The sequence below is a fragment of the Apteryx rowi genome, unplaced genomic scaffold (genome assembly GCF_003343035.1).
Source record: "Apteryx rowi isolate R43461 unplaced genomic scaffold, aptRow1 scaffold_5, whole genome shotgun sequence".
In the NCBI taxonomy this organism is placed as follows: Eukaryota; Metazoa; Chordata; class Aves; order Apterygiformes; family Apterygidae; genus Apteryx; species Apteryx rowi.
The window spans coordinates 8,505,403-8,519,299 of NW_020450760.1; the positions used below are offsets into that span (position 1 = coordinate 8,505,403).

The window sequence follows — 13,897 nt, forward strand, 5'->3', positions numbered from 1 at the left end:
AGAAGGCTTGTATTTGTGCTAGTTTCAGACATGCTATAAGATCTGTAAGGAAATTGTGAGGACTTTGATTTTTCAGTCAAATTCAGATCTGGATTTTTGTATCACTTCCAGATCTGAATTAAAAAAATATAATGCATGAAGACCCCCCCCTTTTTTTTTATTTACATGTGGTGGAATAAGGAATATGGTAGAAAGGACTATTTTATGTGGACTCCTTAAATATTTTCCTCCCTGTTATTTTATCCGTACTATAAAAACTTTCCCAGCTCAGGTTTTTTGATTGATTAACTTCAGTGCAAGAAAGGTGTAGTCCACCTCCTTGAATGTTAGAGAAAATGTAGTGTCTGGCAGGAAGTTGAAAACGATGGGAAAATAGGGGGTTGGATTTTTTGGTGTTTTTTTTTTCCTGTTTTCGGGGGGGGGCAGGAGGCAGAATATGAACTTTTTGTGAATGGACATTGAGGATAGTTTTGGGTGACTGGTAAAGACACGTTTCCTATGGAGAGGAAAGAACTGCATCACTAAGAGGTGATGTTTAGTAGTCTGTGGCTTTTACAACTTGCCTTGAAGTTTCACCATCTTTTTGATTTTTAAAAGAAGTACAGCTGCATGTAAGGGTTATACTAAATGGCTCACTGCAAAATAACATCAGAAAGCGATAATTTTGATTTCTTCCATAGCTCACCATGGAAATATGTAAATAAAGTCAACTTCACATAGGCATTTTTGTCATCTTGGTTCTTTTCACACTTCTCTAAGTTGCAATGTGGAAGATGAGAGTACAGAAGAAATGCTTAGAATATAAGGGGATCCAGCCTTAACCACCTTCTGAGTTAGACATGACATATGCACATGATCCCTTCAGTGCACAAAAATAATGTATCATCACCTTCACTGTTAGATTTTGTTTTGTACATGCAAGCATTCTAGAGAGGGGAAATAACGGCCTGTAAATATTTATATTTTCACCTGTATAAATATATGTAATAGCAGCTTACTAAAACTGTATGTACAAATGGAGGATGCTTATTGAAAAATGGAGTTGAAGAAAAGGAAGGTGATAGCCAAGTATTCTTGAACTGCCATCAAGTTGCTATTTTATGTCTTTCAGTTAAAAAAAAAAAAAAAAAAAAATTCACCCTGTCAAAAGACCTTGTGCCAAAGATGCTCTTGTGTAGTATTCTTGTAGCATAGCAGGTCTAAGTTCTGGGTAATGGTTTGCACTCTTGCCCACTGCAATAATACTGTCAAATGTCAGCAAAGGGACTGATTTTAAATGAAATATACAGCTGAGACTCTTTCTTTCTGCTAGTCTTTATTCCACTACTTGTCTTATAAGACTGCAACCCTGAAATCCCATAAAGACACCTCTTCTATCACCCAGGTAACCACCAGTGTAACCGATCAAATTGCACAGCTATCACAGTATATAGTAATAAGGACTCCTCAGCAGAGGATCACTGAACTTTTTTCAGTGCTAATTTCTCTGTCTTGGAGATAATTGTTTATTATTTCAGCTATTGCTGTTTATTGAAATATGAACACTTTTTTCACACAGGCCTCACTGGGAAAAACAGAAAGAAGTAAAGGATTATTTTACAGAGCCCTTCAAAACTGTCCTTGGGCAAAGGTAAGCATAGAAAAGATATAAACCTATAGTTGGTACTCTAATTTTTGTAGTTTTGTATTTAAAAAAAAAAAAAATAGTAGTTACCATAGTGAGTTGCGTACAAATGAAAGGAGAACTTTCCAAGGAAAAAATAGTGTAAGATTGTTTGCAAACAAGAGATGCACCCAAAAGGGAGACAAGCATAGTAGTCAATGCATTTCAGAACAGAAAGGTGTTGTACTGCATTAAATAAGACAGTAAATTCCTGTCTCTGTGATCTGGCAGTGACTGAGTCCTGCAGAATGTATTTTAAGCATGTTGGCAGCAAAAATAAGTAGGCGAATTAGAATGTGTTTAGATAATAGTTAAAGAAATTATTCAGGAGCAGCTGCGGTTGCCCAAGCGAAGTCTGTGTAAGCTCCAGCACCTCTTGACCTACATTTGATCTTTTAGAAGGCAGAGATTTAGTAAGAGTCGGAAAAGACTTGGACGGACATCTGTATCGCTGTCACTATGGAAGTACTAATTGTGATTGATTGTATTATTTTTAAGAAATGTATGACACTTTCTTGCATTCATGCTGCAGAGTTGTTTGCATGTGTACATACTCCTTTTTGCTAAGTATCTCGCTATGATAGAAAGATGGTAGAGAAAAATGTTTTAATTTTAACATTGTCCTTCTAGGTACTCTATATGGATGCAATAGAGTACTTTCCTGATCAGCTGCAAGAGGCACTTGATCTAATGACTGAAAAAGAATTAAGAGTGCGGGTACCTATGGAAGAGCTGGATCTACTTTTAGAGGTTTAAAAGAAGAGAGTAAAAGAATAGAAAAAGTACAGAAGCTGGTGCTAGAACTGGCAGTTAGAACTGTCTCTTTTCAACCAAGAACTCTGTTGGGACTTGGGTACTATGTACTTAAACAAACAAACAAACCAACTTACTATATAAATTGCTATCAAAATGGAGTTCTACTAAGCTGCAAGTATACTGCAATCAAAAGTACTGCATTTTGCCCACAAAAAGGCATCCATTTTCTCTGAAGTATTGCTGGCTTCCACAGAAGGATACCCTCATAAATATTCTCCTGTTGAACATTGCCCACATTTCTTATTCTGTTGTTTGAAATTACATTCCCTAGAGTTCAGTGGAGATTCAGTACACACCAACTATGGTTTGGTGAGCAGCACAGGAAATAAACATCTGCCAAATGGATGCTCCACTGTCCTCCAGTTGGCAGACTTCAGTAATTTCCTTCAGCTTGGTATGCGCGTGTGCATAATATAACTACCAAGTCAAACAGCAGTTATCTGTTCATAAACTGTTAGTAAAAGCCAAATCTTTGCTTGAGCAGCACCTATTTTGGACTTGTATTTGTATGTTTTGACAAATGACCATTTTAATAAGAATATTTATGGAAAATATACCGGAATATTTCTAAATTTGTCTGGAATTTGTATTATTTTTGTTTCTTAATTTTAATGGGTCTGAGAATGCATTAAAGCTGAAATCRCATCTATAGTGTCTCTCTAAGCAGTGTATTTTTAAACAAGTTGTAGTAATTGATTATTCCCTTTTGCCCAAATATAGGTAATCGTCATGAGAGAAGTAGGGTGGTTCTGTATTTATTCCTCACCAAAAAAGGCAGAATAGTCAGTGCATGACTGTTTGATAGTAGCTTTTATCCAAGAATTGGAAAGTTCTTTACAGGCAAGCCCCTAGAGAAATAATAAGAAATGTGGAAACAATTTAACAATATATATTATCTATTTATTTTGTAAGGCAGAAGATGCTGAAATATGTAAAGACTAGGTTTAGCATCTCAGCTTTTGAGACTCAAGCACTTAAAAACTGGAGCTTCATCTCTGAAAGAGGGCACTCAAAGTTGACTTTTGTACTAGTTAGCCCCCCACAGTTAAAGTTTAGAAGAGTAACTACTTTTCTAAGAAGAGGGGCAATTACATAGGCATAACTGTGGTACCTTACACAACTACTAACAAAGCCTAACAGGTGGGGAACCGACTTAGATGCTCTTCACTACACACTACATGCAGTGTGTCTGAGGAATAGGTTTGGATCACTAAGAAAAGCACTGTCAGTCATGTCACTAGATACTTCTCTTGGAAGTAAGTCTGACTGCAGCAACAGAAAAAAAATCTGTGTAAATAACTGGTCTTTGCTAACAACACCATTCAATTCAAACAAATATTTTATTGGGAAAGGAAGTGTTTGACTGAAAACCACAAGCCACCAGGATTTAACCTCGTTGAGAATGAGGATTAGCTAGACTACTAGACTACTTGGTTTTATACATGAGGCTGTCCTCATAATCAGAGAAAACACTGCTGATGATTGATTAATTGATAGTCCCCAGGCAGATGGAGCTGACTTAAAGATAGAGTCCCTCTGGGGTTCCCTCCTGCTTCTTATAAAGAACGTTCTCTTTAGATTTCTTGAAGTCTTCATTTGTTACTTTCATTCGTCGTTCCCTCAAAGCCATCAATCCAGCTTCTGTACAAATCGCCTGCAAAAGAGAAAGCAAAAAATAAATTACTGGCTCTGTGCAGCCCCTCCAAACCATACGCCAAAGACAGTTGCCTTTTCATATCACTTGAACTAATTCTGTAGTAATGGAAGTGAACAATGTTGGTAAAATTAAAATTCTCAAGTTTGATGTTGTTCAGTAGCACTGAAACACATAAAATAGCTTATATAAAGCTGGATGCTTATGTCCTTTTGTAGTGAATGTAATGCTTCCATGACAAAAGAAAAGCAGCTTTAAAATAACAGTCCACTAAGAAGCAGACTGCAGTGGGCTGTTTTACTTTTGCAAGGAGGTGATAGAGGAAAGTGATGTTACATTTGATTAAGCTCACTCATGGGACAGTTGTAGCAAAATCTGTCTACTTTAGAAATTTTACATTATGTATATCTGAAACTTCATCTACAATTTCATCTTACTTCTGCTTGCARCATTGTCTCTAAAATGCTTCATATCCTGCAGTTTCTTGAATAGTGATTTAACACTATCTTCCACAAATATTCCACTTTTAACATTTCATATTCAGGTAACACAGGTGAATACTCCTGTCAACAGAATCTATCTGATAATTAGCATTTTGATAAAAGTTTCCCATTTGTAAAGCTGAGCAGATTTGGCATTTACATAAAAGATGTTTTAAAGCCATCCAACTGTCCCTCCAGTGATGCAACCACAGGAAATGAGTGAAGTTTCAAAATACAGTGTTTGAGGGACAGCAAAAAGGGGACTTGTGTTTTGAAGTGTAAATAATGGTGATATACAGACCTTAATATCTGCCCCAGAGAGATCATCTTTTGCCATAATCAGCTCATCCAAAGTCACATCATCTGCCAAAGTCATTCTGCTTGTGTGAATCTGAAAGATGCGTTTCTTGGTCTTTTCATCAGGTAGAGGGAACTCTATTTTCCTATCAATACGTCCTGTGCAAGAGAAAAGTTTGCAGACTTAGTCTTTTTGCTTGCAGCAATTGGAAACAGAACAGAAAGTACATTTCAAGTTTGGATTGGCAGTAGCCGTTTCTACACACCACAATCAATCATGTTTAAAGCAGGAAGTGGGATCAAAGAGAATTCTGTTTGTAATTAACATGAAGTTATTACAGCTGAAACACAGATATGCTGCTGCTCTGTAAAACTGCAGGTAAAGGAACCTCATCTGGGAGGCACGAAAAGCCACAACTTTGAGTCACATTTAAATGTAAAACCAATTTGTCCTACCACAGAAAAGTATTCAAGTATTTACATTCTTGTAAAAAAATCATCCTGCTCTGAGATTAGGTTTATCTCTGAAGCATGGAGTTTAATCTCTGCCACAAAAAAGAGTTATTGTGGCAGCATGAAGAATCCTTCCTCCCTGAAAATAACCTCTTTTTAAAAAGGTTCTGTGTAGTACTGTTAAACTCAACTGAAGAAGTGTTTTGTGTAAAAGGTCCTGTTGGAAGTTCCTACCAGATGTTTCCTTTTTGTTAGTAGGGACAGCAGTTGTTCCAGCCATTATGGTTCCAAATTAATGACCAGTCCTTTTAGAGATTGTTTCTATCTCCAGATCAGTCTTGTTTCTAGTTCTAAGTAACTTTTCCAAAAGGGGTGAATAGTACTACATATAATATTCCAGACTAACGTACACAATGGTAAACTAGCCTAGTGAACTGCTAAAATTGCCCTGGTTGCTCAAGCAATGGTTATAATTTAACTATGTGGTAAGTGGATGAAGTTTCTCCTTCCAATGTATTTCAGATCATCCTAGCCTGTCTTTTAATATTGGTATAGTATTTACTACTTTGTACTCTAACAGCAGCTGTTTTGATTTGGAGGGGCAAACCTAAGCAGATGGAAAGAAATGGAGTTTTTTGTAAAAGAATTCAGTTACTTCATACCTTGGAGGCTTTTATGAACTCCTTGGGTCCATACTTATCTAGTGACTGTTCAGAGGCGGATGATTTGCTCCAGCAGCATTAAGCTCTTTGACAAATTTATCTTAGATTATCTTTGCTCTATTACTTTACTTTACAAGAGAAGTAAGACAGAGAGGTATCTTTACAACCTTTTCAATACTTCAGATTTACTTGAGGACGCTAATGGGAAGCTTAGCCTATTTGTTCGATCTCTCTGTTACTTTCTAACTTCTGATTTAACAAACCTCACACAATTATGCAGGTTGTCTGTTTTGCTATATCTTTTAGTGGCCATTTGAAAATATGGCCTATGCCCATTCAAGCTGTTGGCTCAGTATTTTATATAAATATATATATATATATACACACACACGTGTGTGTGTGTGCACATATGTACACACATATATATATATTATATATTTATAAATAAAAATAAGATATTATCTCTCTCTCACTCCTCCCCCTCCCTAATGAAAGTAGTAGCATCAGGTAGGTAAGGGAACTAGCCTGGTTTCGTTATATCAAAACCCAAACTTCAAAATAACCAGGAGCAATATTTCAAAGTAGTCAAGCACTTAAGCTCCTTCTGAAAACTTGCCTTTGATGGTTTAGGCCTAAGTGCTCATCTATTAAACTGAAACAGTATTGCCCTGCCTTCCCCAGCTGCTGAAGATATGTTAATGAAATACTGCTGGGTCTATAATTTTAACCTTAATGATTACTTACAAAATAGCTATGCCAGCTAAATACAAATGAAGAATATTCAAGTTTTTTAAATATATATATATACATATATATTTATTTATTTATACACACACACACACATATATATGTGAATTATCACACTTCTCTATTGTTTTTCTCCTTGGACTTCTATACCATTTAAAATCTTGTGAATGGGCTCCAATTTAACAGATGCACAGTTAAGAAATACATTGACACTGATGAGATAGTAAATAGAGACAAACCAGTAATTTGCAGTTTTTTCACCAGCACATCTGTTTGATAAATAGTGACAAGTCCCTTTAGAATAAAAGGAACTTGGTAAGTGTATCCAGCGCAACTCTTACCTGGCCTGATTAAAGCTGGATCCAGTGTTTCTATTCTGTTTGTGGCCATAATAACTTTAACATCCCCACGAGAGTCAAACCCATCCAGTTGGTTCAACAGCTCCAGCATTGTACGCTGAATTTCTCTCTCACCACCTGAATTTGAGTCATACCTTGGAGAAGAAGCAATATAATCAGAAAATAAGGTATATGTATTTAAGAACACACTTCACAAATACTGCCACAAACATATAAGCAAAATAATTTATTTTCTTTTTAAAGCACCTATGTTATACTGGATTGTTTTTAATGTGCACCTATAGAAAACAAAAAGTAGGTTTTCAGAATCTGATTATGACAACAAGTAAGTAAAAAGACAATGAATTATTCCTTTTACTATGGAAAGTAACAGCAATTCAACGAAGGAAGTTTGTCCCTTTTCCATGTTTATGATGTATTCTATAATCATTCCCAGTCCTCTTGCACAATCAATTGATTTCTTCCTAACAAAGATAATTAACAAAAAAAAAAACAAAGAAAATCTAATTCTTAAGAAGAACTTGGAAATGCATCCACTTCAAAAAATAAAGCTACTGCATTTCAATAAAYGTATCCTTTAGCCTTACTAACGTGGATCCCGGTTTTACTCTGCACACTTAACTAGAGGTATCAGTGGCTGAATTTCTTTGTGGTTTAGTTATTTCATTTGGCAAATGTCAGACTACGTAATCTGCACACACACTTTTTAAAGTTTGAATCAACATAACATTTATGAAGAATTCACCTGCATTATGCATTTTACCATCAATCCAACCCCTACTATGTACGCTGAAATTTATGGAGCAGAAGCTGCCTTTTTACTAGAGCTTCAGTATTACTGGCTGTGCAGTAATATGCATGAATACCTTTTTATTTTGTGATAAAGACATTTTTTCTTTTTCTAAAAGTTTAAAAGCACTTCCAATGTCATTACCTTTGGTATTAAAAATTCTTGCTGTTTCCAAACTGAATGCTAACGATGTCAGTGTCTAGTAATATGAACTCAGTGGGACTTTGCCTACACTTAAGTAAGACCATCATTTACTCCATCACAAAAAAAAAGAAGATAAAAGAAGATTTCATCACTCAATTTGCATAAATAAATTTTTAGAGTGTTAATAGGCTACTTTAAGGATTACTTGAATTGTACAGTTCCAACCAGCCTAATGATTTTCCAGAGCAATACAGCTTGGATACAGGCTGAACTATAGCTTAGTGTGACATAAGCAATGTTTACCAACTTCCACATCCATGACATGACAACTGCTAAAAACTTAGTTATAAGTATTAGCCACATACTAGGAGACACAATACAAACTATATGTCTACTTAAACTGTAAGTACATCACTTTAATGTTGAATCACAAGCAATCAAATTACTTTATATTTGAATTTGTACTGAAGGTATTATATAAACTTACACACTGTCTCTCTGTTTAACACATTCTGTCATATACACGTTACAGATGCTAAGAGAACAGAGTTTAAGTCTCTGGACGTATATTTGCTAGTAAGAAAAGGCTGTGATGTATTTTAGTTTCAAAGAAATTATTTGAAGTTTTACTTGTTAAAAAAAAAACAAAACCAGCTTACATCAAGAATAGTGTTGTCAGAATGGCAGTAAAGAAGTTGAATATCAATTCAGTTGCAAAAGAAGTGTTTCTAGTAAAGGTTTTATTGCCCTTGGCAAAATAACTCTACGTGAAATGGAAGCTAGAATGCTGTACCTCTTTGTCCCGATGGCATCAATTTCATCAATGAAGACAATGGATGGAGCGTGCTCTTCAGCTACACGGAAGAGTTCACGCACGAGCTTTGGACCATCACCCAAGTATTTCTGTATAAGTTCTGAACCAACAACTCTCAGGAAGGTTGCTGAAGTTTGGTTTGCCACCGCTTTGGCTAGTAAAGTCTTTCCTATTTTCAATTGCAACGAAATAATGTAGTTAGCTTGCAGGCAAAAATGTATATTTAAAAAAAAAAAAGACTCATGACAGACTTTGCAATGGCAAGTGTAACTTATTTTAACAGCACTAGCTCAGCACATATGTTACTGTAATATAAGATACCTGTGCCAGGTGGGCCATAGAGAATGACTCCTTTGGGCGGCTTTATACCCATCTCTTCATAATATTCAGGATGGGTGAGGGGAAGCTCCACAGACTCCTGCATCATAAGAAAACAAATGAAACGGTATTTTTATAAACACAGCACTCTCCACAGAAGTTGCAAGGTTCTTGAGAACTGCATTACTAAAGGCAATTAAGGAAAGAACCACCTAATTTCAAGGTAGACCTTGAAAAACATCTTNAAAAAAAAAAAAAAAAAAAAAAAAAAAAAAAAGGACTTCATGTTCCAAAAGAGAAAAGAGCTATTCTTAACAGGTCTCCTATTATAGTTTCCAGTTGAAATATGAAAGAGAAGCAGCATGAGTGTTCCCCTTCTTCCAATCTAAATGCACCATGCTGAATTTAGAACACAGGTGTTCCTGACTAACCCTTACAGAGGACACACACATAAGGGGGGGGGGGGGAAAAGGCCCTTTAATAATGCTTTCCACCATGAGTTACCAGATATTACAGATCAATATTTTAAGAGTATTTGTGATTTTGAATGCCCAACCTGAATCACTTCAAAAGGTCTACTTTTCACAGGGTTCAGACTGGACTCTACAAAAAAACAAAAAAACCCCAACCCACAAGCCACCTCCCTCCTGATTTTCTTAGACTGAATGACACTCAAGACAACCTCTGCGCTTTTTAGAATTTATTTCTCATCCTGCAACAGTCAATAACTTTACAACAAATTATACATTGCAAAGTAGCATGTTATTGCAGAGGTTTTATAAATTCAGTGCTCTACAGATTCTACAGCAACCGTGAAAGGTTTCTGGGCATAGTTTGTGAAGGGGTGTACTACTCACTTAAGAGAGTTGTTTCAACTCATGAGTCTGTCTAGAAATGACACACACTGCAGTCAAGTCCTGCTATTACTCATTCAAGTTCTTGGCCCAACAGCTACGCGGATAGCTTACTTAACAGTGTGAATTAGTACATCTGAATACCTTGATTTCTTGGATCTGGTTGTCAAGGCCACCGATGTCAGCATATGTTTCTTGAGGAGCTTTCTCAACTTTCATCACAGTAACTAAAGGGTCGGTGTCATCCATTAGAACTCCTATCACAGCATGAACCTAATTCAAGCATTAAGAGTTGTCAGAAAAAGCAAGCAGCATTTCTAATACAACCGCAAACCTAATGCCCATTTGTACAGATTCATTAAATAAGCAATATTAATTCTCAGAGCCTGTGCTCCTGAGATTCTCAGAACAAAGGCCAGTTATAAACAGCACAAGAACTTGCGCTTCATTTTCTCATCTTGTTTTATAAAGACAACTCACCTTATGATTTAGTAAAACAGAGCAGCCTGGCTCTAGTAGATCCTTGTCCACAAAAGACAGAATACTGACATAGTGTTCTGATCCCACTGACGTAGACACAATAGCATGATTATCATCAATAATCTCCTCCAAGGTACCCACAGACATTGGTGTTCCCCTCAAATCATCCACCTTTGATCTCTCTTCCTGTTGTCAAAAAAACCCAAGAAACAACTCAAAAACTCAGGCTAAYGGTTTTGGCAGAGTTTATGTATTACCTTAAGTTTAAATACAACACAGTTAAAACCCCCCTACACRTTTGGGGGATTCACTTTATTGTCCAATTTATTTTAAAAGCACTTAAAAACACCACTGTTGCCTTATCTGTAGTAATCTATGCTTGGGCTAAACACACCAAACCATTAGAAAAAAAAAAAATCTTGTCTTCTGTACAGTAACTGAGACTTAATGACTAATCATAATAAGCTTAACATGTTCAGATTGGCTTACGCATTCATGGCACTATTTCCATTACTTTTGTATCAAGTGATTTACACTACAGCACCCATTTTAATGTTAGAAGTAACAGTTCACTCAAAACTTACCTCTTGTTTTTCTTCCAAAGGTTTCATTTGTTCTTGATTTCTGATAAATTCTTCCTCCATTAACAAGTAATCTTTAATTCTCTCCAATTTTAACAATTTGAGTCTGCACTGTGTGTGAGGAGTCACTGTAATCAAAGTAGAAACACAATATTTCAGACAGAGTTTGACATGGTCAACTATTCATTAATTCCTTATCAAAAAAACTGCTTTAATTTTTCTGAATGACTATAATTTCTATACAAGCTGCAAAAGAAGAGAAGCTTTAGTAGTGGATTTCAAAGCACTAGTTATTTAAATGTTTTATATTTATCCTAATCAATTATAAAAATGTATTATCTAATTAAATAGCAGATTTTTGACGCATTTGGAGGAAAACAATCACATCGTTGGTCTTATTTGTGGGAAAAAGAGGCTTTGGTACGTGTTAACCGACTGCTAGGAGAGTGGTCAATTGCTAGAGTTTTCAGTGAACAGGTCAGTGCCATGACAAGGGAAAAAGTGAAATGGATGTAAGAAACTATTGTTTATACAAGCCAATGAAATGACTGGTCACTATTTTACTTATCCCACTGTAATTCTTCATCAAAAGCATTTTTTAAAAATTGTTTCCCCTACTTTTCTTCTCATTTCAGTTTCTATCTCCCTTATATGGGAATCCATATTATGAAATGCATCTTGTACGATAATAATCTTATTTTGTATGTTTAAAAAATTGTGTACGTTTTAGAATTACATTTGGCTTCATGGTTGAAACATTGGAGGCTTGGCCCCTATATACAGGCATGTCTAGGGAAGAGCACTGTTCTGCTGTTCTTGAAGGCCAGACAGTCCACAGGACTGCTGGGGACAAGCCGAGTGCTCACCCAGCGGGAGTTTGCTGGCAGCATCTGGTCCCTTTGTTTTCTTCTTCTTTTTCCCCACTCTGGTTGGAACTGGAGGTTCATATTTCTTCTTCTTATCCTTTTAAATAATATAAAGAGAATTCCATTAAAAAAAATCAGGACATTAACAAAAAAAATACACACAGGTGTCAGGCACTCAGACTGAGAGAGAGCTCGACTTAAGCTGAATGGCTACACAACAAAACCAAGTTTTGTTTCCGTCTCCTTTATGATATATAGTGAAATGGCCAAAAAGAATATTCTTAAGAAGGTTCTTAAAAAATTTCTCCTGCTTGCTCTACATGCCCTTTTTTAATGAAGATTTCTGCCAACTTTTGATGAATAAAGAACACAGAAGGCTGAAACCTGAAGTAAACCACAAACAAAAAAAATCATGCATGAAAGTCAGATCTGAGGATGAGGAAAACATTAAAATGCACCCAAAGTGTTGAGATTCAATCTGTATGTAACATGCATTCAGTTTCCCATTTCATATACAGTTTGCAGTATGTAGTATTATACTTCTATCTCTAAAGGAAAACAAAAGGGCCTCTAAGGATCCAAAACATGAAGGAACACTTCATGTAGATGCAAATACAGTGACATTTCATACCAAAAACAGTTACTCAAATGACACTTTGATGATACCTAATCTTTTCTAATGCAGACAGATTTATATTTTTATTTTGTTAAATAAATCAGTACTGCCAAGTACTTTTCCTTTACAGTTATTTTTTTTTAACAGCAACCTATTTTCTCCAATGCACATCTGGCAGAAATAAGACATTTCAACAAAACAATGAGCAAAAGTGTATTTTTGTGCAGCTCAGAGTACAAGAAATAAAAAAATTGTAAAATAAGCCTATTGTAGCAAGCCTCTGAAAGACACCTGTAGTAAAAAAAGACATTGATTTTCTTGCTAATTACCTTGTCATCCTTCTTGCCACCACCAGGACCATGTCCACCACTCTGACTTTGACCCTAAGTAAAAGATGACAACGAAGTCAATATAAAAACACTACTATGAATCTTGAAACCTAAGAACTGATTCATGTAGAAGAAAATTATGATTAAATGCATTGTATCTAAATAAAATACTAACATATTCCAAACAGTGGTCCAAAGTCAGTGAATAAATAGGAGAAACACAGACTTATGAGATAGGGAAGGACATCTTTATTGGTATGTTTTGGACTGATATGACATTGCACTGTGTTGTTACATTATAGTTCTAGCTCATTCCTTGCTAGTGTAAAAAAGTGAGCACCATTAAATAAAACATACCATGAAAAGTTCTTTCTCGCTCTCCTGTAAACCAGTTACCTTGTTCCATCTCCCACCAACAGAACCAGGTAACGTTCCCGTCTGCGGGAACCGAAACCCGCCCCAGGCCTGACCGGCCTCTCCAGCGGCAGTGCCCAGACGCGCTACGTGACTCAGCAGAGCCTGGCGGAAGAGACCCTGCAGGCTCCCAGTGCAAACGGCCGGCTCGCTCTCGCGGAGCAGCAGCCGGCAGCGAGACAAGCCTACCGGGCCCTGGCCGGGCCGGGCCGGCCAGCGCCGTGAGCGCCCGCCTCCTCCGCCCCCCCCCCAGCGGCCGTTAAACGGCAGGGCGCGCGCCGGCAGCCCCGCGCGGGCAGACGGTGACTCTGCAAAACCCCGAGCGGCGGCGGAAGGATGCCTGAGGAGGCGGCAGTCCCGCCGCCGCCAGCCCCGGAGCGGCGGCCCCTGCCCCCCGCACAGCCCCGCGCCCCGAGAGCCCGGGGCCTCCGCCGCCCGCTCACCATCTCCCTGCGCCCCGCACCGGAAGCGCTGCTCCGGCGGTGCCGGAAAGGGGCGCGGCGGCGGCGCAGTCACTACGGCATGCGGCGAGAGCCAAAAGCGATCGCGGAGTGGGCG

At 37.4% G+C, this 13,897-nt stretch overlaps 2 protein-coding genes across 6 annotated transcripts in view; one reads left to right on the plus strand and one right to left on the minus strand.

The window, feature by feature from the left end:
- Positions 1 to 3,936, plus strand: part of NRDE2 (NRDE-2, necessary for RNA interference, domain containing) — a 38,115-nt gene extending 34,179 nt beyond the window's left edge. For all 4 annotated transcript variants that reach the window (XM_026079737.1, XM_026079740.1, XM_026079738.1 and 1 more), the window contains 2 exons: positions 1,559 to 1,630; positions 2,294 to 3,936. In XM_026079737.1, coding sequence (XP_025935522.1) covers positions 1,559 to 1,630; positions 2,294 to 2,419 — 198 coding nt within the window. In that variant the 3' untranslated portion in view covers positions 2,420 to 3,936. The remainder of the gene's footprint in view (positions 1 to 1,558; positions 1,631 to 2,293) is intronic.
- On the minus strand, positions 3,801 to 13,885 carry PSMC1 (proteasome 26S subunit, ATPase 1). 2 transcript variants are annotated; one of them, XM_026079742.1, is made up of 11 exons: positions 13,783 to 13,885; positions 12,926 to 12,979; positions 11,981 to 12,077; positions 11,118 to 11,242; positions 10,534 to 10,719; positions 10,198 to 10,326; positions 9,203 to 9,299; positions 8,861 to 9,050; positions 7,116 to 7,267; positions 4,917 to 5,071; positions 3,801 to 4,133 (listed from the first exon to the last, which is right to left on the minus strand). In XM_026079742.1, the coding sequence occupies exons 1-11, from the start codon at positions 13,783 to 13,785 to the stop codon at positions 3,999 to 4,001; spliced, it is 1,323 nt and encodes a 440-aa protein (XP_025935527.1). In that variant the 5' UTR covers positions 13,786 to 13,885; the 3' UTR covers positions 3,801 to 3,998. The 2 variants fall into 2 exon arrangements, with proteins under 2 accessions (XP_025935527.1, XP_025935528.1); XM_026079743.1 differs by lacking the exon at positions 13,783 to 13,885 and adding an exon at positions 13,283 to 13,551.
- Positions 13,886 to 13,897: the final 12 nt, after the last annotated feature.